The sequence below is a fragment of the Anopheles darlingi genome, chromosome 2 (assembly GCF_943734745.1).
Source record: "Anopheles darlingi chromosome 2, idAnoDarlMG_H_01, whole genome shotgun sequence".
Taxonomy (NCBI): Eukaryota; Metazoa; Arthropoda; class Insecta; order Diptera; family Culicidae; genus Anopheles; species Anopheles darlingi.
In genome coordinates, this window is record NC_064874.1 from 7,915,001 (window position 1) to 7,936,695 (window position 21,695).

Genomic DNA, 21,695 nt, shown 5'->3' on the forward strand with positions numbered 1-21,695 from the left:
CTGCTGGACCATTAGCTCTCGCCGTGCCTGATCACTCAGGTGCAGCAGCACAAAGATGGCCCACTGCCACAGCCCATAGCCTTCGAGTTGCAGCGCAAACGAAGTGTGTGTCTGACTGCGTGTCACCTCCGAGCAGTGGAGATAGCCAAGGGTTTCGAGGGACTGCAGCAGCAGCCAACTGAGCCGATAGTCCATCGGATCGGCACTGTGCGAGGCCGGATTAAGCAGCGGTTCCAGTGGTGTGGTACGACGCGAGTAAAGCTTCAGCAGCTGAAACCGAACATCTCGGATCGGTCGACTGACGGTACTGGTCGGATAACGACGCGCATACGGTGGTACGGGCGGCAAGGTGAAGTAATCGTCCGATTCATACGATTGCTCATACCCAAGCAGTGCATCGGTAATGGATGCGGTAGGTGCGGCCAGATACCAAAGGTGCATTGCCAATGCCTTCAACCAGTCGACGTTTTCAAACAGATTGATCGCTCCGTGGAACGATGACATCACTGGGATGCCGGCGATCGCCATAAACACCTGTAGCCGCCGCGGATCGATGAACCGATCTGCCTCCGATTGCTGCCAGGAGGAGAGCTGATGCTGCAGGAGCTGTCTGGTGGTCGGACCACCGGATATCTGAGCCAATAGTAGCGCCAGCTGGAGATCATTGTTTTCGAAGGCCAGTTCACATGCCTCGAGTACCTTGTGCGTGCGTATCAGCTCAAGCAGCTGATCTAGATAGCCATGTTTCTCCGCCAGTTTTCGCTCTTTTTGAGATCGATCGGTCACGACGCGCTCGATCCATTCGGACAGCAGATCACGCCGGAACATTGTGGTCAGGTGTGCCGATTCATCCACTTCCTCGAGCTCTTCGCAGGCACCCCACAGTGCGACCAGCAATGACCACACCTCGGCGCACAACCCATCGAACTCACTACTGCTCGTTTCGAGCAACGTACGTGCCTGGTCGCAGTGTTCTTCGAGCGCCGCATATTTACCACCTGCCACCAACATTGGACAATCACTCTCCTCTTTGTTCACGTGCCGTGTGCAATGGCGCAGCTGCACTCGCAAATGTCCCTCGATAGAGAGCTGAAAGTCACTCGTAGCGAGCATGGTGGCGTGATCCGCAGTCGAATGTAGACGCAGCAGCTGAAGGGTGGCAGGCGAAAAGTCTTCATCGCCACGACCACGCAAGAACGGTTTCACCCCATCGATACCGATGATGCTGTTGCTCGATCCAGTCAACGTCCTCGCGTTTGTGTCCTGTCCGTTGCGCTGGACTAGATCGGTGCAGTTATTGCGCGTGTTCAGTACGACCATAGCCGTCCCTTGCATCCAACCGACCTTATATCGACGACCATGGAAGAACGCAAGATTGGATTTACTTTGCAGGAAGCGCCTTAGGATCGATTTCGAGAGAGGAATCACCACGTTCATCGGTTGCAGCATTTCGACCCGCGGTTTCACGACGAATGGCAACGATTGTGGACCGAGCGGGCGTGGAATTGGCGGTAGGGCCACCACCTGGGTACCAGCTATCACTGCCGCCGGTTGCTTACTAACCGTTCCATTGGACTGAACCGAAGAGGACAGTAAGCTCATTGTCGAGCCGCCGTGAAAGTGCTTTGTGGTCGATGTCTTCAGCAGCGTTCCGGGTGTAAAGGAGACCACCATCGAACCATCGGCTCTCAACAGAGATCGATCAGCGCCACCAGCCTGCGGGCTAGCAGTAGATGCCGTGCGGCGTTCTAGCGGTGCTTTCGGTTTGTTAGTTGCGTAAAGGCTCTGTAGTAGTAATCCGCCGGTGCCCTTTGTCAAGCGACCGGTGCTGCTGCTGCCACCGCCGCCTACTCCACCACTGCCAACGGGCACGATCTGATCCGGACTGTCGCGTCCACCACCATTCTCGTAATCATCATCCGCGAAGAATGATGCTTTCATGAGCTGAATCTTGTGCGGATCCGTGCCCATCTCGAGCGCTATAGCTGCCGTTGGACTAGTCGGTATATCCGGATGGCCAGGGAAGTATTCATCGTTGCCATTCACATCATCATCAACATCAACGTCAGCTCCAGCATTATCATGAAGTTGCAACGCATAACGCGTTCCACTTACGTTCTTGTGCTCGAGCATCTCGTAGCGTCGTGACTCAGCATCATCCGTCATGAAGTTTCCCTGATGATCGTACGGACCTGTGGATGGCTTGGTAGCCGCAGTCCCGTGCGCACCCGGTGGTGGCCCCTGGAATTTGCTTCGCTGTTGCAACAGGTTGCGCTGCTGTGCGGTCATCATCTTGACCTTCTTTGGATCGACCGGTACCGCTTCCTCGTCGTCACTATCACTCAGTCCGTACTTGGAGAAGTGTTCTACCTTGAACACCCAGCTGCCAGTATCGGGTCGGTACTCGAGGAAGCGTGTATCATGTTTGTCGCATACACGTCGCAACTTGCCCTCGTAATCCATCAGTGCCAAACGCTGCGGATCCTTTATCGGTTCGTGCAGCGTCTTATCGTGGGGCCACACTTGATCGAGCGTGATCTGTGCCTTCCGATTGAGACCACTACCGACCGGTGGCTTGTTTTCGTCATCCGGATATATAATCACTTCCTTGTGGCGGAAGTGCACGATCTCGTCCAGATTCAAGCCGGCTACATCGATCGGCTCGTTGAAGTACACGTTGCCGTAGCCCTTACGGCCAATCGTAAAGTTCGACACGATACAACGTCCTTCATCATCCATCAGCTGGGCGATTTCATCCAATGACGGAATCGTATAATATCTGCGAAGTGAAGAATTGAATGTTAGTCTTCATCCTTCCTTCTAACAGTAAACTAGGATACATCTTTATAACATATTAATTATGATACTTATATTGAAGGAATGTCTAAATCAATTTAACTGTAACAATGATAAACCTGAACACTTATTTGTTGCCAAAATTAATAAAAAGAAAACCCTACTATTAAAGAAAAATTATAGCAGCATCGGGGGATTTTCTCTCAGTTGCATGAGTACCTCTTTCTACCAAACTCACCCAATACGACGAAGGACGATTCCCGTCGGGTGTGGCTCTGCATCTTCCGTCAGCGGTGTCATTGAAGTCGACAAATCTGTACCAACGCCGGCCCCAATCATGCTGGTCTCGTTCAGGAACGACCGGTTCGAAATACAACTTTCGTTAATCGTTTGATTGCCCTCTGCGGCGGAAGATGAACTATTTTTCTGGCCAGATTTACCCAGCTGACTCGTCTCACCAATCAGCTGCGACTCTAAAATACACGAACAAGCGATCTCTCAGTCATAATACTCAGTATAACCTTATTGACCTCTGGTTGGTTTCTTACCTTCCGGGATGGTGCCCGGTGACAGCGAGATTGCCTTATCATTCCGGTTGTTCGCCGTCGCAAACTCTTTAATCGTATTGTCCAGCACCGATTCCGACAGTCGCGGATTGTTGCTTTGCTGCTGGCGTACCTTATCGAGCACATTTGACTGTAGCCACGAGACGCGACGATTACCATCGGTCTGCTGTTGATCTTGGTGCTGCTGCTGCTTGCCGATACTGTCCGTAGGATTCGTCGGAATCTGATTGCGGAATGTTTCTCCCGTGCTGCGAGGTGGTGTGGTTATAACGGAATCGGCCACACTACCGCCGCCACCACCACCACCAGCAACAGCATCTCCACTATCCGGGATGATGATGGTGGACTTTGTGGAGCGTGGTTTAATGATCAATCGTTTGGCGTTCGGTTTCAGTGTGAAGCTGTCCTCGAGTGTACTGTCGTACTCTTCGAGACCCTCGAAGATTGATTTTTTGAGCTGCATTGTGCCGAGGGGTTTCACCTTGAGCCGATCGGCCGACCCGGAGCGTGCATTAACTTTGAACTGATAGTTCGAACCTTCGAGAATGGCTTTCTGCGCCGATGGGTTGGTCGGTTTCAGTGAATCCTCCGTCGGTCCGGCCAAAGGTTTGATGCCCTTGAAGATGGCGGTGTCACCGTAGGGCGAGGAAGCCATAGCTAGGATCTGCTGATGGATCGGGACCGTTTGCTGGCCGGCATTGGTCGCCGTCATGCCACCGATTCCACCGATACCGGCCGTACCACCGATACCACCAATTCCGCCTCCAAATGTTGTGCCCATACCCATCGTTCCGAAGGCACCGGTACCGGTACCGAGTGTTGAGGTGTTACCGAACAAGCTACCCGTACCCGTACCGAGACCACCCGGTTTGTTGGCCGTGTTGCCAAACAGTGAGGTCGTGCCGGTCCCGAACGTCAATCCACCGCCCGTTCCTAAGCCACCACCGGTGGCCGTACCGGTACCCAAACCGAACGTCGGAGCAGCCGGTTTGTTGAAAGAATTTCCGAAAAATGATCCTCCGGCGGCCGTATTGGTGTTCGTGCCGAATCCAAACGAGGGCGCACTGGATGTTGCGTTCTGTCCGAACGTGGTTCCACCGAGCGTACCGAAAGTGTTGGCCGGTTTCGCACCGAACAGTGTCGATCCGGCAGTACTCGTTTGAGCGTTCGTGCCAAAGTTGAAGCTTGTACCTGCAGCCGGGGCACCGAGTGTACCGAACGCACCCGTGGCTGGTGCTGCACCCGTTGTTCCGGCTCCGGAAAACAGTCCTCCCGGTTGAGTGGCCGTATTTTGCGTTCCGAAACCTCCGAATGCTGAAGTCTGACCGAACGTGCTGGTGGCGGGATTGGTCGTTTGACCGAACAAACCCGTTCCGGTGGTACCGAAGGCCGGTTTATTCGCTCCCAGACCACCGAGTGTCGAGGTAGTCGATTGAGCGAAACCGAAGCCAGGAGCCGAGGTGGCCGGTGTCGCACCGAACGGTTTACCAAACGTACTACCGGCCGTTGCACCAAAACCAGGCGTTGTCGTAGCGCCAAACGTATTCGTCGTGGTACCGAACAGCCCACCGGTTGCCGGTTGTGCCGCATTCTGACCGAATAGACCGCCGGTCGCTGGTTGTTGAGCCGTAGCACCAAACAGTCCCGTCGTCGGTGCACCACTTCCGAACAGTCCACCCGTTGCACCGCCCGCCTGTGGTCCCTTCCGATTGGCGGAATAATCTTCGAAGCGCAGCTCCTCGACCGACTTGTTCTCGTAGTCCTTCATGAAGGTGATGCAGTGCTGCTTCGTATTGATGGTGGTCGTTTGGCCATTCTTAACCAGCGTATCCGTACCAAGCGTCTGCTGGTACTTGGAAACGGCCGTTCCATTTCCACCGGCAACGGGTGTTGCTGCGCCGAAAGCCGGCTTAGCGGCACCGAACAGTCCACCAGCGGTTTGCGTGTTCTGTCCGAAGAATCCGGAAGTGGTCGTCTGGCTAGTACTGGCCTGACCAAACAGTGACGATTGGGTACTCGTTTGACCGAATCCGAAGCCTGCCGGTTTGGCCGCACCGAACGATGTGTTGTTATTGTTGCCGAACAGCGACGTGTTTCCGGCCGTATTGTTCTGCGTGCCGAACAGGGACGTTTGTTGTGGCTGTGTTTGACCAAAAGCTGCAACAAGAGGAAAACAATCAATGCAAGCAGCGGTGAGTAATGCTAAATTGCGTCGCAGCAATCACGTGTATGACGTCACTGATGCACTTACCACCGAATCCGGGCTGAGCCGCGGGTGCAGCACCGAAGGCCGGGGCCGTGGTGTTGGTGGCACCGAACAGACCACCGGTGGGTTGCGTTTGGCCAAACAGCGAGGTCGTTGGTTGCTGTCCGAAGGCCGGCGTCGCACCGAACGCACCCGTTGTAACCGGTTTGCTAAAGGCGGTCGTCTGGCCAAACGGACTGGCCGTGGCCGGGTTACTGCCGAAGTTTCCGAACCCGGGATTGGCCGTCGGTTGCCCAAATCCTCCCGCTTTGGCACCAAACATGATGAGATCCGGAAGAAACGAACGGTTCCGCGATTAACACTTGCAATCCAGAGGCGACTTTTTTGGAAATTCCTTCGATCGCTTGTTGCTGTTCTGAAGCGACGGAAAACGCGCCAACATAACCTCACAGGCGGAACGCGCAAAGAAACGGTACACTTTGCGAGTGATTTTCGGGCAACACTTGGTCACTGTCGAAGCGGGTCGTCTCGGAGGCCGTGGAGGGCCGTGCGGTGAATTAACGACAACGATTTTTCACAGTTATTTCGCAATAATTTTGTTAATAAACAGAAGAATTTTCCGACTTTTTCGAGATTTTGGAGGGGGAAAGCGCGATTTCACTCGGTGACAGCTGCTGTCAAAATCGCGCGGCCAAGCAGATTAAGGTTACACGCCCTGGTTCCGAGTGAAATTCGTTCCTTCTTCAGATTTTATCATTTTTATTGTTTTGTACGAGCTTAGAATAGTTTTCTAAGAATAATACAGATAAACGGCATAGAAACCAATAACTTTCAACGATTTCCACAGTTGTATCCTGGTTTGTAATGTTCAACCTATGCGTGTAAACGCAGGTCTAGAATGCTGGAGAAAAGGGTTGAAGGAGATCGCTTGCAAAAAGATCGGGGGATCCTCGTTAATTAAAAATCGGAGCCTGAACGAGCAACACCGAGGTTTTGTCCTTCGTCCTGTGAAATTAGAATTCTGTGAAAGTGCCAATTAAAAAAGACACTCCATCGTGCCAAATGGTGATTGAACAATTAGTTAAGCAAAAGTGCAAATAATTGATGTGCAAAGTGTAGACGTGATAAGTTTGTGGTTCACGAAACAAAATCAGAGGTAAGTCTGCTTATGGGCCCTATTGCGAGTGTCTTGTCTTGCAAACGAGACTGCTGTACTACTGCTGAAAAAACTTAGCAGTCTTGTTGAGCTCTTATGAATGAACTTGTGAATTTTTACAGCCTGATTTCAAAACAAATACTAATACTACCAAATTAGTCACCAACACCACCAAAAACCAACATCCTCCGGCCAATAGCAACGCGACTTTCAGTCTCGTTTTCAAGACTCACAGTCTGGTAGGTTTTAGCAACAGACTCTGAGTCTTGAAAACGAGACTGAAAATGGTATTTTTTTTCGTTTTGGTCGTAGTTGCCATTGGACCGAAAGATGTTGGGTTTTGGTGGTGTTGGTGAATAATTTGTTAGTATTAGTATTTGTTTTAAAATCTGGCTGTAAAAAATCACAAGTTCATTCATAAGAGCTAAACAAGACTGCTAAGTTTTTTCAGCAGTAGTACAGCAGTCTCGTTTACAAGACAAGACACTCGCAATAGGGCCCTATATTCTCAATCCCTGCTTTGCAAAACAGAAGTTTCCAAGTAGTTTTGTGACCACAAAGTGAAAATATATTCACGCCCCAGCAAATGAGGCCGGCAAAAGGCGGAGTGCCGGATGAGTCATACTTTGCCATGCCTCTGTCACGGGATCTTGGTGACCCTGACTTGAAAAGGGCTCGTTTCTTTGTCCTCGTTTTGCATTTCTAAGCTGTTGCGTAGGGTGACGAAATTGCGCGGAAGTTTAAAGAATCGGAAAAAGGGTTAAACCGTGTCCAAACGACGACGAATGTTGGAGAATTTCTCGACGAGAACTTCGCAAACAAACGTCATCCCATACAAATCCGTCGAGAAGTTATCGCGATAACTGGAATGCACGTGTAGACAGCGAGCAAGCGAGAACGAGTGAAAACCCCCTTAGGAGCTGTCAAATCGTATGTAAACAGTAGGGCGAGAAAGTTATCGCGATAACTTTTGCTCAAATTGAGCAAAAGTTATCGCGATAACTTTGTTGCTCGTCTGGACGGAGTTTTAGCCGCAGTCTAGAACTTTTCCCTGTCCCTCAAGCGCAAATTCGCTTAGTGCGTCGGTTGAGTCAAGAAAAGGGGTGTGTCGGGAGGAGGTAGCGGTGCTTCTTCTATGCTGTCTTCTAGCTCCTCGAGAGGTTGCTATGCGCACCACAGCCTTCTGCGACGCACCGCTCAGATTTCATTTTTTCTTCCCATCCTACTTTGTTGTCCTTCTATACCCAAGATTTCAGGATTTCTACCTGCTCGACCCCGGTTGGGTATGGTTAGGCAGAGCCCTTCTTTTTCGCTTTGCTTCTTTGCGCTCCTTGGCCGTTGCTAGATCTTATTTTTGGAATCGACTCTTCTGTTCCTCAGGATTTAAAATGGATCTTGAACACGCCGAAACATTTGGAGCGATCCAGCCGAGTTTGTCGTCATCGCAAGTGTAAGTACCGTGATACATAGCAAACCATGAATGAACGATCAATTATTCCTATTATTATTTTGCACCTCTCTATCTCCTATTCGCAGCGGTGATTTTACGGATCTGTTGCATCGCATTGATGTAAGTACCGAAAAAAAAACGCGATATTGTTTCTTGGAAAAGAAAGGCCCTTTAATTTAACAGCAAAACAACCGGCCGGCGAATTCCGCTACACAAAGCGCGGAGGGGTTGTTGGCTTCCATTCTGTTCTGGGGGGCTCGTACTCACACTAGCGCTTGAACGATCGCGAGGGGGGTGTGGCAAGAGGGCGGTATCGGGGGTCCGTTTATCATCTCGTTCTCGCGAAGCATTGATTGGCGCTAGCAAGAAAGAGTTGGATGTTTTTTTTCGTTAAGGATGTGTATGTGAAGCATACGCTAGAAATTATGGGGCCGGTGGCTCCACATAACAAGCTGCGAATGAAACAGGATGAAACATGAACGAACATGTTTGATCTTGTTTGCTTGGGGTTCTTTGCTCGATGATTCTTATGCTCCATCAATTTGTTTTTTAACCCTTCGTTTTTTCAAGTCGCCATTTTGTATTTGCTCGATCGTGTGTAACATTTCGCTAACTCTGCTCTGATTTCCTGCTCCTTACAGACTGCTGATCTGATGCAAATGACCAGCAATACAACTGAAAGTGTGTGGGGTGACTCGTATTATCCAAATTCTTACTTGGAAATGGAAAAATTAGAAGACAGTGTCAAAGAAACAACGTTCGCCGACGATATGAAGCCTCTCAGCATCTATTCGGTTTCTCTCGACAAGCTCAGCGGTGTGAATAACTTCAACATTAGCTTCATCGAGTGTGCATCGCCGACGCATGCTTCGTCCAACAGTTTCTATTCTACGAGGCTCAACAAAATTTTCGTCAAGAAGCAGCATGCTTTCTCGGTGAATGTCGCCTACAGCAGCGCTCCGTTCGAGAAACTGCGGTTGCGGGTGATGCTGGTCTGCGCGGCACCACAAGACTTACAGCGTCCGATCAGTCGATGCCAGAATGACATTTCCAAGGATCCGGGTAAGTACGGGCCAGTTTATTACAATCGCTCTAGATACTCTAGATAGCACACGATTTGATTAAACCGTAACGTTATTCCGTATGGTGATAGGCGCTGCTAACGATCCTCATCGTGATCACATCCTCCGTTGCCTTAATCCGTCAACGATTTATGTTGGTACCGCCGATGGCGTAGCATTCCACAATCGTTTGGCCACGATCATCGAACTCAACGAAACCGGGCAACAGGTGGTTGTTCCGATTTCGATGCAATTTCTGTGCCAAAACTCGTGTCCCACCATCGAACGACGCCCAACGGCGTTGGTTTTCACACTGGAGCGCCCAGACGGCACCATCTGTGGTCGTCAGATGCTGCATGTCAAGATATGCAGCTGCCCGAAACGTGATAAGGACAAGGAGGAGGTCAAGCAGGAAGGTGGTAAGCGCAAGAAAGGTAAGTATTGTAGTTCGGCAACCAGACTTTTCAGTTCACGCTGTATTGCAAAGGTGGTTCTCCTACGGTCGCCTCGGGTGTTTGGTTATTTTTTCTAATTTGTTGCATTTAACGAACTAACTTTTTAGCCATCGCTGAACCAGCTGCGGTTGCGGAACCGCCCCGTAAGCTGACACGACAATCGAGTTCCAACGAATCAGGAGCACGAATGCAGTTCGCGCAGATGCCGGGTGTTAATGAGAGACAGCGTGATTCGCCGTTGCCATCTACGTCGCTAGTCGGGCGTATTAAAAAAGAAGTGGACGGTGCAGTAGTACGTTCAAATAGTAACGTATCCACCTGTTCGAGCACGGACGGTGACGGTACGGCCATCATAATGAGCCTCAAGCTACCAGACATTGCCGTCGCGGTCGATGTGGCTGAGTACGCTTTTATGAAGGTGGCGGCCAACATGGTCCGATGCTCGAACGAGGAAGAATATAGTCGATATGCGCGGTTCCTTACAAGCTGCCGCCGTGTCAAGAGTAAGTACGCTCAGTTCCTGTAAGCTCCACAGCAATTTACTTTTAGTGCTACTACTCTTTACACTAAATCTACCTCTGAACTATCGATAAACTCGTGTGTGCCCAAGTCCATAACCTCGCATTTCGCGCATTGTTGGTATATTAAGTGATACTGCTCTTCTTGTTCTCTCCATCTTACCTTCCACCGCAAACGGGATTCCCTTTTTTATTTCTTCAAATTTATTCGCGAAACGGCAAAGGTCTAGTTGTCCTGACGATCGAAGTAAGCGTCTGGCAACGCGTCCTGAGCCGTCCTGGTTTGCGTATTTGTGTTCATTGTAGAATTTAAGTGGTCTGTGCTAGGCCCTGAGGAGCAGAAGGCCAACCATGCTAACATGCCATTATGAGACTGTGGGGTTCGGACTGTGATCACGCGAGAAACGTAGATCAAACTGTACAGTACAAATCGATTAATCGATTATGAAAAAAGCAAAAAGCATAATGTCGAAACAATGTAAAAGTAGACCGTTATGGAATACTCTGAAGTGCAAAGTTTGAAAAAAGGCGTAATGCCATCAAAGACTGAAACGAAAAGAGCAAGAATTGCCACTAAAAAAGAAAAAAAAAAACAATGCCAAAAAATAATGGGCATAAAAGAGCCAAAAAAAGAATATGGCCACAAAAAAATAGAAAAACAATATGGCAAAAAATTAATCCGCCATGACAAAAAAAAACAACAATGAAAAAAATGAAGAGAAACTTCAGAGATATTCCAATGAAATATCGAAACAGATTGCCAAACAAATGAAAGATGGTTTAATAAAACGGGAATAAACGGCAAAGCAGGTGGCATCTATCCACCAGTGCTGCCGAGTGAAAACATCCGCTAATGGGTTATGTGTTCGTCACTTCAGGTTCATACTCTCAAGGAGTCCGTCAATGAAACAACTACATAAAGTGACTGGAAGCATGAAAACTGCCCAGTTACACACCAACAACATTTAAAACAAACACCAAATCACAGTTGTGAACGGAGGAGAGAGTTTGACGAGCAGCTTTGACATGGTCTCAGCGTAACACACGGTTCGTGTGGAGCGGCAAGCGCTGCAGGTGGGTGCGCGCGGTGGTGGCATTGAACGGAACGGAAGGAGTTGCAGAAAGCCCGCGCTGCCAAACAAGACCAAACCAAAGCTCCAACAATTGAAGTGTGACACTACTGCTGGAGGCGGTAGGAGGAAGCAGCAGTTGTAACGACATAACCCTGTATCCCGGTGTCTCGTTGACGATTCGACCCTCGCTACCTGTGCCTAACTTTAGTACACACGGCTGTTCCGCACATTGCTGAGTGTTGGGGCCATGGGAGAAGACTTATGAGAACATGTAACGTTGGTTCCATGTTCGCTTAATGTCTCATCCAGGCCAATAAGCCGTGTCTGCTCAGTGGCACGTGGTGAGGGCACCGATCTGTCAAGGCATATAAACGCAACGGTAAATAAGTCTCCTTCAGCCTTCGCTGCATCTCCGAAGCTAATGCAGTTAGGCCGGAACGTTTTGTGAATGTTGGATTTGAGCAGTCTACAAACTTTCTCACAATCGCTATGCACCAAGCCCTCCAAAGCATCGAATTACTAAAATTGCCACTCCACCCCCACACAACTGCCGTACATTACGTTGATGAATATTGTGTTATAGTTGAGCATTTCTAATCTCAAAGCAGCCTTTAAACTCTCTCCTTATCGTGCAAATCGTCAGCAGCAGAACCAGCAATATGATAAAGAAAGAAAGAACGAACGAGGAATCGGCATCATTATGGTACCGATTCGAGAGCCGTGTTGCATATACTTATTACGGTTGTATGTTTTTGGAGCTTTCCTGAGGCGTCTAGAAAGGCAACCTAAACAAAAAGGAGCAAAAGAGAGGATCTATTTGAATGTGCATTTGTGGGCTGGCCGACTAAAGTCCGATCGAATGGCCGTGTATCATCGTTAGGCATTGCGATTCGATTTGAGTTTAATAGGCCACAAAGAAACACCTACTCAGGCATGTCATTTTGGTCTCCTTTTATCCTTTTGTTACGGGGTAAGTGAATGTTGCAGCTGGTAAACCAATGTTTGTTCCATTACTTATACGCACGTCCTTTAGATTTGAAATCCTTGTGTTGAGTTTCCGGTTTTATCGTACGAAGCAGGGTAATGTGTAGTGCACCTAGTTAGTTGGTTAGTTTTGTGTGATCGTTTGTGTGTTCAGTGTGTTTTGTTCTAAATATTACTCAGTCCTAACTTATTCGTGTCCACAATCATTTGATAAATACGTGAAAGTAAATGCAAGTAGCCATCACCGTAGAAAATCGTCGCAACAATGCTGCACGTAGCCAGCCTCGATGTATGCTATTCCCGCATTTATTGCTGGTCGAGTAGCGCGACTGCATATCAAAATTATATGCATGCTTCTTATCAGCGGTACGCCTTGCGCGTTGCTGTGATAAATGTGTAAACCACACGTAAAGTCGTCCCAATTCAATAAGCATAAAACAAAATCAAGGATTTCCTCATTTTTAGAATGAGAAAGATTTAAAAACATGTAGTTTTTTATCTTATCGGGCAGCTATATCATTTTTGTGTATATCGTTTACACTGCATATCGGAATGAGATTACTGTGTCATAAGAGAACGCAGAGGCTCTCCATTACTCAGACGCGTGCTCAGACTCTCGGTATGCCTACAAATCGATGGAAAAGAAATAATATACCACGAAGGTTAAGCATTTCAACTGACTCAATAAGTTTAAAGGGTCCACGTTGAATTTTGAAAAGAACAATGTTTTTTCTTAACAGACAGTCGGGACGGGATTGGTTGGTTATTGGTTATTGCTGTACCCCAGCCCCGGTTTCCTCACTCTCAGCCCCTAGGCGCTTTACAAGCTGTTCAGCTTCCCAAGGGCTGTAGCAGCAGAATTATGTTGAATTATAAAGCGTTTCTATTAAACTATTTGGAATGAGGTTGTAGTCACTTTGAAGATACACATATAAATCCTAATGGAGTCTAAGTTACAATAAGAAATGTTATTTTACGATTTTGGTACTATTTTACGCCTAGTTCGATTTGAAAAGCCGTATTTTCTCTTAAACAAATTAAATCAGCGTATAAATTAACGTACCTTTTAAGGTGATTCTTTGATCTTCTATGAATGATAATTTACAAAGGTTTGCTAAGAATTGCTGTAGCGATGTGTTTCAACCCAAAAAAGTTTGGAAAAACTTTGGTGACATAGCACGAACCAAATGCGCTGAAAATGCCTCAACAAATAACGCATAATCGTCAACGAATGTATCGATTGATTTTCGGTTAATTCAGTCTCTTACCACTAACGCCTTGCGCTGCTCCCATCCCTTTCACAGAAAACGAAGCCGAAAATGAAACCAACATTAATTGCAATTCTCAACCCTTCTTCCAGGCCGATTAGAGAAGAACCTGGAAGCAAAAGCCTCATCCGATGAATCCTACAATTCTGAATGACCGGCCGACACTGAAACTGCCGGATTGACAATAACTGATTGGATACATCTTATTTTGCTCATGTTAGTATTACTTGTTGGCTCTACTTTGTTGTGCAGGGCACGTTTGGTACTGTTTTTCATCCTTTTTTGATACCAGTTTGATTTTTTTGTGTGGATTTTTTATACTGGCGGGGCAAAATTGTGACAAAAGGCAATCGAGAGAGAAAACTGGGGTTTTTTTTGTAAGGATCATCAATGTGTCGATAGCAAATAGTGTTGCTACAATAAGGAATCAGTGTATAGGTATTGTAATCGAAATTTAGACTAGGATCATTACATTGACTGTAGGGTTATACGTTAATAAGATGATAAATCGAACAAAAGCAGTGATTTGTGAGCAAGCAACTACAAATGAATGTAGCAACTACAAATGAATGTTATCTTGTAAAAACTATTAATATTTAAAGTACAAGACTTGTAAACGTAAGAAGAGAAAATAGTTTGTAAGACTAACGTGACTATGTCACGATAAGCTTAACAAATACGTAACTATCGTTCATTTGACTACAATTATTGTACGGGTTGCTCTTTGATGAATCATAGAGAGACAAACAGAAGATGAAACTAAAGAAAATGCCTTAACAGTCATAAAAAGAACAAAACCTCGTTGTTTTATTAGATTTGGATTTTTCCCCGCGAAGGTCATTTCGCGCCGGGTTCTGCTTTTAGAACATATGCTTTTTAGAACATTCAATAATCTCCAGCGTCTATACACGGTAAGTGTTGCATACCTCGTCGGCAAAGCCCCTACTGAGCCCCATCTCACTAAGGAGCTCACTATGGAGTCTGCCGACGAGATCGAATTTCTGTTATACCGGAAAGGGATAGACTCTTCATTGCGCGTGCCGTTGCATTTGAGTGGCTAAGACTTCACAATCTATTTTACAAATCCTATGATCTTTGTGCCGATTCTTCGATGGGTTCAGTCGGCAGTGATCTTGGACGCCAATAAATTCCCGGAGCGTGTCGCGTTCGGCTGTTGTAAATGGATTGTGCACACACAACAGAATGTTCAAGTAGCGATTGAAGAAGAGCTTCGTCTAGAAGCCTGATGCCACTCGAAACTGATTGCACTTTTCTGGTGTTAGCTAATCGGTGAACGGATGTCCCGTCCGATATCGCCCGACGGCCGGACACTTCGAATCCTTTAAAGCCCCGCTCGGACGGTTGGTGCAGATGTAGTCGCGTTTTTGCAATCATCCAGCAATGGAGTCGGTCAGTCAGGTGCTACTCGTGCTTTTTGCTGTGCTGCACGCGAGCAGCGCGGTACAATCGGACAAGATAAGACTTCAAGTGAACAGTGAAGATGGACGATTGACCGTTCCAGAATTGGTCACAAAGTACGGGTACGGGGTCGAAGAGCATCCAATTGCGACCGACGATGGTTATCAGTTGATATTGCATCGAGTGAGTAGAGGAAACGTCCGCCCCAATGCGACCGTAGTGCTGCTGATGCACGGATTGCTGTGCAGTTCGGCCGATTGGGTGGTGATCGGTCCGGGAAATGCGCTTGCCTACCTACTGGCCGATCGAGGATACGACGTGTGGCTTGGAAACGCTCGAGGCAATCGCTACTCACGCAAGCACGACAGTCTCAATCCAAAGCGGACCGAATTCTGGAGGTTTTCCTGGCATGAGATCGGTCTGTACGATCTACCGGCTACGATCGACTATATACTCGAGCGGACGCAACAACGTCGCTTGCACTACGTCGGCCACTCTCAGGGAACAACGGCATTCTTCGTGATGACCAGCATGAGACCGGAATACAACGAAAAGGTGATAGAGATGCAGGCACTGGCCCCGGTGGCATTCATGGAGCACATGCGTAGCCCTTTGCTGCGATTGATGACACGGTTTCTGAACACGCTGAACGTCTTGTTTAACCTGTTCGGTATCGCCGAGTTCCTACCGAATACACCTATCCTACAGGAGGTGGCCACTCATATCTGCCCACCGACGGCAACGACTAACCTGTGCATGCACCTACTCTTCCTGCTTTCCGGCTACGATCCTAACCAGCTCGATCCGACATTGGTGCCGATCCTTTTGGGCCATACGCCTGCTGGTGCAGCAACGAAACAGGTGGTACACTTCGCCCAAGGAGTGCGTTCCAAACGGTTCATGCACTATGATTATGGAAAACTGAGGAATCTCGGCATCTACGGGAAAATGTCTCCACCGGAGTACAATCTTACCCAGATCAGCGTACCGATTGTAATGTACTACGGGCTTAACGATTTGCTGGCTGCACCGCAGGATGTCCACAGATTGGCGGTGAGCCTGCCCAATTTACAGCAATTGGTGCAGGTAAACCATGATAGGTTTAATCATTTGGATTTCCTGCTGGCCAACGATGTTCGCCCGTTGCTGTACGAGGGGCTGATCGAACGGATCGCTACGGTTGATAAGCATGCGGTCAATTGAAGAGATTGCGGGGAATGCGCGATGAGCTGGCATTTCCCGCCCACTGGAGGGTACTCCAGGGAATAAGTTGCTCCACCTGTGATACTACCGTCGAGTTGATGGTTAGCTGAGAAAACATACAAGGTCCGTTTGCAAGATTTTCCCCAGCTCTTGACTGGATCTTTCTCTTATGTCCGTGCGTCAGAAAACATCCCGCATTTGGATCACGTAGCATATAAGTACCGTACGGCTTGTTGAGTTGAATGAAACTGATAACACAATAAAGAGATAGCTGGAATCTTTGGAATTGATAAAAATACCTCCTCGAGTCCGGCTCAAACCGCTTAGCAAATTAAATAGCCGTGGCCACACGGGGCGAAAATTTGCGCGCAAATTTGCACATTAATGCCAAAATGTTTTCGCTTCGTGTGGCAGGGGTAAAACCCCGAAAATTTATGCCGAAATGTCAAACGTATTGTTTTCATCTGTGTTTTGGCCGCTGAAGTTGATTTCCGAATAAATGTTGCAGTTTTTAACGATTTTGTTGCTGTTGCTGTTATATTTATACTAAAAATGCAAAAACAATACGAAAAGAACCTACATTTTCGTAAATAAAGCGTTCGATAGCGTCAAGGGTTCAGCGAAAAAGTCCGCGGACGTATAAAAGTTTGACAGCGTGTAAGGGTTACGCGAAACCGTTTTGACATTAATTTTTTCGTTTGCGCTAGGGTTTTCGCCCCGTGTGGCCACGGCTAATCTCCGGCTGCGAAACCCGGTCGGAGATGTCGCCACGTGTCGAGTGGTCGATACGATCATTTCTCGCATCCTAAAGGAAATCTGGAGGCAATAGGGATCTGGAGGACCATGATGGAACGAAAACGATGGGGAAACTTTACAAACATATCGTATTTTAGTAAAAACTGTGAAAGAATGACGCAGATGGCAAGTGAAAAACGTGCGAAATGTCTTTCTGGTTAGAAATTTTGAAAAATTACCGTTAAAACCTCACTGCAGAAAAGTACGCAACCGCCGTTACGCCGTAAAGTACGCCGGCAGCACAATTTCGGGTCGCTTAAACAATAATAGAACCGATTGCATACATTTTGTTAATAGGGCAGTGCCCTCCGGTTTTCAGATTTCAACCCGTTCGCATAAACATTAAACAGTGATGGTCGATAAAATATGAGCATTTTGTTGAAATACTAAAATTTTCATCAAAAATTCACATTTCTGTTCACAACTGTTTCGTTCTCTGTTTTTCTCGGAAGCCGCGACTGCACGGACGTGAAATCCGCGTCGCTCCGTTTCGAAAAATCGTCACAGTTATCGTCGTGATTCCAAGAACCGGGAGCCGCGTATGTGTCGTGTTAGTGCGTTATGTTTTATGTCGTGATGTTATGAGGGCGTGGGGGAGTGGCGATTAAGAAGAGAAAAAGTGATTTATCGTTGCGTTTTGTTTTGTGCTCTAACCAAACGAAAAAGTGAAGAAAAAGAGTTAAGAAAGTGTCCCCCAAACCGACCCCACGTTCGGTATGTGATGAGAGGGTGAATAAAGAAGTGCGCGCCTAAGCAGAAACCCCAACAAGTGGAGAAGCGGAGAGGACAAAAGTGTCCTCCGAGGATTCAACCTAGCAGTTCCGGCAGAACTCCGACCACACACACAATGACCGTTTGGAGCAGAACATCCGAACGGCGGCTTGCAGTCGGTAGGTGACACCCCGCACTATTTACTTAGCTTCTAACCACCTGTGTGTGTCCCCATCATCCCCACCGTTAGATGATAATTAAGTGATATTAAGTGACGACTCTCCTTCATTCGATGCACCCCACCCCCCGCTGCTATGCTGCTCGTCGATGGTGACACACATATATCGGTGAGCACAGGATGCGGGTGGTATGTGGCTCGCTCTTTATGCTGGTGTCGCGCACCCCCTTCATCTCGGCGTTGGGCGTTGTTGCAATGTTGAACTGAAAAGGGGTTTTCCTCGTCGCCCCGAAAGTATGCTTTATGCGGTTTTCCATTGCGGCGGTGATCGCGGAACACAAGCTAAAGCGAAAGGGCGCCTGAAGGCAACAAAAGAATGGGTTAAAAAGGAGTGGCGAAAATGGTGTTATTGCGTCGCCGTTCTTTGCCATTACCGTGATCGTTTGAACATTCCAATTCGCCCCAAACATATCAAAGATCGGTGGAAAATGCGGGTTAATTGTTTAGATAAAAATGAAAACGTCCGCTCCGTAAGCGATGTGCTTTGTACAATGTCGTCCGACGATCGATCGTCGGTTTTGCTGTTGTATCTCCGCAGAACATTCTCGAGGTGAGCAAGAGCCACACACAGAGGCACAAAACGCTACGACAACCGCGTCGTTGATATCATCCAAGACGACAGATTGCAAACCCCACGATGGCCCTCGGGTAGGGGGTCCGCTAAAACCACTAAAGGCCGCTAATTATTGCCGATACACACCAGCTTACCTTGCGGGATGCTTTGTGCTGGTGTGTGAAGCCGTCGCGCGACGGCGCATCTAGTAGCTTGTGCTAAGCGTATTGGCTCTTGGCTGTGAAACGCGAGACGCAATCAAAGCACCCAGACCGCGTCCGTCGCCCCGACAACCAACGTTCTGTTGTATGTTGTGTGTTGGATTTGTCATCACACACAACCTGGCAGCGAGCAGTTTGTGTGTGTGTGTCGCTTCGATGATCAACGCGCATCACGATCACCGTTTGTCGTCGTCATCATCAGGCCATAAGAACAGGTTTCTCGGCAAGCATAGAATGTTGGTGGAAACCGTGTGGATCCGTGGACAAGCCCTGTTTGTAAACAAAAACAGGAAACCAGCCAGAAGGCGATCGGCGGCGGAACACATTTGGCCGGAACATTATGGGCATATCTCACGCTCCCGGAACCACCACCCGGTTTCTAATCTCAGTTTTGTCGATAAGCTCCAGGTCCTTTATCCAAACCGTTTCCCGCGCATTCCTCTCTCTCTCTCTCTCTCTCTCTCTCTCTCTCTCTCTCTCTCTCTCTCTCTCTCTCTCTCTCTCTCTCTTCTTCGCCCTCACACTCTTCTGCTTGGTGCAGAAGCAAACAAATTCGTGGGAACGCGGCCAAACATATTGTGCCAGGCAAACGGAGGAGAATATGCGGCACACAGAGCGAAGGACCGATAATTGAAGTTGAGGTCGTCCTTTGCCTGCTTGAAGGACACCGAAGGGATGTGTTGCCGCTTTTAAAGGGAACCCTGGGAAACCGGTGGTGGGCCCGGCCAGAGAACACACAGCTGGATGCAGCAGGTCGGCGGCTGGAGGGTTTTATTTTTGGAAATTCTTTCCTGGAAACAGAACGCACTCTGCCGTTGGTATTCCTTCCTTCCTTCCTTTCGCCGTGGTTATCAATCAGAAGGACGCCGTTGGTGGTGATGGTGGTGGTGGTGATGGTAGCGATGCATCTTAAAAGGATGGTGATCGCGGCATGACATGACTTCAAGGATCTTCTTCTAACGTTGCAATTCATGTTGCTCCATGCCCACCAACAACGAGATCAATGGTTCACTGTTCTTGCCCGCACTGCGTGCGTCGATGTCAAGTTTAATTGAATTAATGCTACATTCCAGAACTCATCACGCACAGCTCATCCATCCACTCGGCTTCTTCGAGTAGTGCTGGTGGTGGTGGTCGGTTGAACTTTCCGCTTGAAAAGACACAACCAATCCATTCATTTCACTTGTTTGCTACTCCACGCGTCGTCTCGTGACCTTTCGAGGTGCAGCTCTCTCCACCCCGGGGGTCTCGGGGTGTTACAGAGCGGCGGTACAGAGGAAAAGCCAGAAAACTCGTTACAAACACAGCAAACATCATGTTGTCGATGCTGCCTGACTGGCTGGCTGGTTGGCCCAGAGGCGGCGACACATCTCGATCGTTCTTCGTCGTCGCAAATGATGAAAAAAATGCTTTTTGATAATGCTGGAACGCGGTCGGCGTTTTTTTTTGTTCTTCGAAGAAGCTACTCGAACTGCTCCGAGCGACCGAGAAGGATGATGGTCGAAGGAATTTGGTCAACCCTCGGCCCGTGTCCCAGCGAGAGAACGTTGAACTTGAATGACGCAGGATTAAAGGCAATTAATAGCAGAAAAAAACCATCTAAGAAATGGATTCTCGGCCGGAAAGTAATCCTCCTCGAAATCTGTCATCAATGATTGGATGGATGGCACTTGCTGCGTGACCGATTGATAGGAGTTTAGGTCAGCGACGGGGGGCGGCTCAGGGGAAGAGCGGCAGCGAAAAAAAAAAACGGCGGAATCTAGACAACGTCTGGCCTCTTATCGTGTCCAGTTCCGCTCGAGTGTCAAATGATGCTTCTCAGGCAATCCTCCTTGTTGACGCCTCCTTGAACCGGTGAGCCGGTTCCAGATCATTCCCCGCCATCGCACGGTGGTCACGGGTGATCAATTGGAGCACCGATTGGGTGACCGATTTTTGGCCGAAAAGAAAAATGTTTTCGCATAAAAATGGAAAAGCCTAGAAATCGGTAACGAACAGCAGTAACAAACCGATTTCACCCAGTTTAGTCAGCGAAGGGGGCATGGCTGGGCTTTCTTTGGTGAGTCAGAGCAGAGTGGCCCCGCGCGATATGATGTGTGGTGGTGACCGTGATTTGCTCTGCGACACCACCGGGAGTGTGTGAATCATCGGACCGGATCGGTGGGGGGGCACGGCTTATGTGCGTGCGAGTTATTCCTGGAATAAAACTGTAATCGTGGCGTGGCAGGCGAGGATGGGAGGTTGTGACCGTCATATCTGCGCCCGTATCGGAACCGCTAGTCGCGCACTTGTTTTGACGTAAGATATGTTTTAAATCTCTTGGGCTTATCATCGGGGACAAGGAGGTGAAACATCTATAAATATATTTAATCAATTAAAGCAACCCATTTGGTCATAGTTACGGTTGGCTTTGGTTTGGCAAACAGCTGCCAAAGGTGGGAAGGGTTGCCTAGACGACTGCGAACCCCGATGCACAGCAGCGAGACTTGTTGTGTTCAACCTGCAACCCCCCCCCCCTGACAACGGCAACTGCATAATGAACGACTGACGCGAGGTTTTCAATCGGAAATTCCCCGGCCAGGCAGCGGCCGGATATTGATTCACGGCAGATGATTTTGTTGATTTGCCATTGATGCCAAGCAGGCTCTGTTGCGCTACAACGGGGCATGATCATTGTACACCATCGAACCTTCACTTTCTGTCTCTCTTTCTGTCGGCTAATTTTTAACCTATTTTTGAGAGAGGGAAAAGGTTAATTTATTAACCTTCATTGGCCTCACCTTGGTACACTAAACTGCCCGAGATGCTATAAATTCAAGCTTTGTGAAAATGGGGCCAGACCAGACCAGAGGTTGTATTGCTGATTTATGGGCCCCAGCATTATATCTATCATTTACTGTGGGTGAGGCGAGGGACTGACCGAAGCTCAGAAGAAGCTCGTCAAGTGGCCAGGTGACTTTTCGGGGCCATGCTGCACTCTCCAAAGCTGTTGCACCTCCCCCCCATTACGATGTTGAGCCCA

General features: G+C 48.3%; 4 protein-coding genes across 10 annotated transcripts in view; 3 read left to right on the plus strand and 1 right to left on the minus strand.

Moving 5' to 3' along the window:
- The window catches only part of LOC125951087 (nuclear pore complex protein Nup98-Nup96), a 7,135-nt gene extending 900 nt beyond the window's left edge, over positions 1-6,235 (minus strand). Inside the window, exons 1-4 of the mRNA XM_049679632.1 lie at positions 5,614-6,235; positions 3,345-5,519; positions 3,035-3,269; positions 1-2,779 (exon numbers count right to left, since the gene is read on the minus strand). The exon at positions 1-2,779 is cut by the window's left edge and continues 232 nt beyond it. Of these exons, the coding sequence (XP_049535589.1) occupies positions 1-2,779; positions 3,035-3,269; positions 3,345-5,519; positions 5,614-5,890 (5,466 nt within the window). The 5' untranslated portion in view covers positions 5,891-6,235. The remainder of the gene's footprint in view (positions 2,780-3,034; positions 3,270-3,344; positions 5,520-5,613) is intronic.
- A 252-nt stretch (positions 6,236-6,487) lies between these two features.
- LOC125951165 (cellular tumor antigen p53) lies at positions 6,488-14,300 on the plus strand. 4 transcript variants are annotated; one of them, XR_007468771.1, is made up of 8 exons: positions 6,488-6,724; positions 8,105-8,174; positions 8,261-8,294; positions 8,816-9,236; positions 9,328-9,669; positions 9,798-10,193; positions 11,087-12,251; positions 13,626-14,300. XR_007468771.1 is itself a non-coding variant. In XM_049679804.1 (7 exons), the coding sequence occupies exons 2-7, from the start codon at positions 8,113-8,115 to the stop codon at positions 13,685-13,687; spliced, it is 1,317 nt and encodes a 438-aa protein (XP_049535761.1). In that variant the 5' UTR covers positions 6,488-6,724; positions 8,105-8,112; the 3' UTR covers positions 13,688-14,300. The 4 variants fall into 4 exon arrangements, 2 of the variants coding, with proteins under 2 accessions (XP_049535761.1, XP_049535762.1); XR_007468770.1 differs by having other exon boundaries at positions 11,087-11,660; XM_049679804.1 differs by lacking the exon at positions 11,087-12,251.
- Positions 14,301-14,919: 619 nt separating this feature from the next.
- On the plus strand, positions 14,920-16,656 carry LOC125951171 (lipase 1-like). The gene has a single exon (XM_049679818.1). It carries the CDS (start codon positions 14,935-14,937, stop codon positions 16,153-16,155), a length of 1,221 nt encoding a protein of 406 aa, XP_049535775.1. The 5' UTR covers positions 14,920-14,934; the 3' UTR covers positions 16,156-16,656.
- A 751-nt stretch (positions 16,657-17,407) lies between these two features.
- The window catches only part of LOC125951086 (dedicator of cytokinesis protein 1), a 33,446-nt gene continuing 29,158 nt past the window's right edge, over positions 17,408-21,695 (plus strand). For all 4 annotated transcript variants that reach the window (XM_049679631.1, XM_049679628.1, XM_049679629.1 and 1 more), the window contains exon 1: positions 17,408-17,840. In XM_049679631.1, coding sequence (XP_049535588.1) covers positions 17,798-17,840 — 43 coding nt within the window. In that variant the 5' untranslated portion in view covers positions 17,408-17,797. The remainder of the gene's footprint in view (positions 17,841-21,695) is intronic.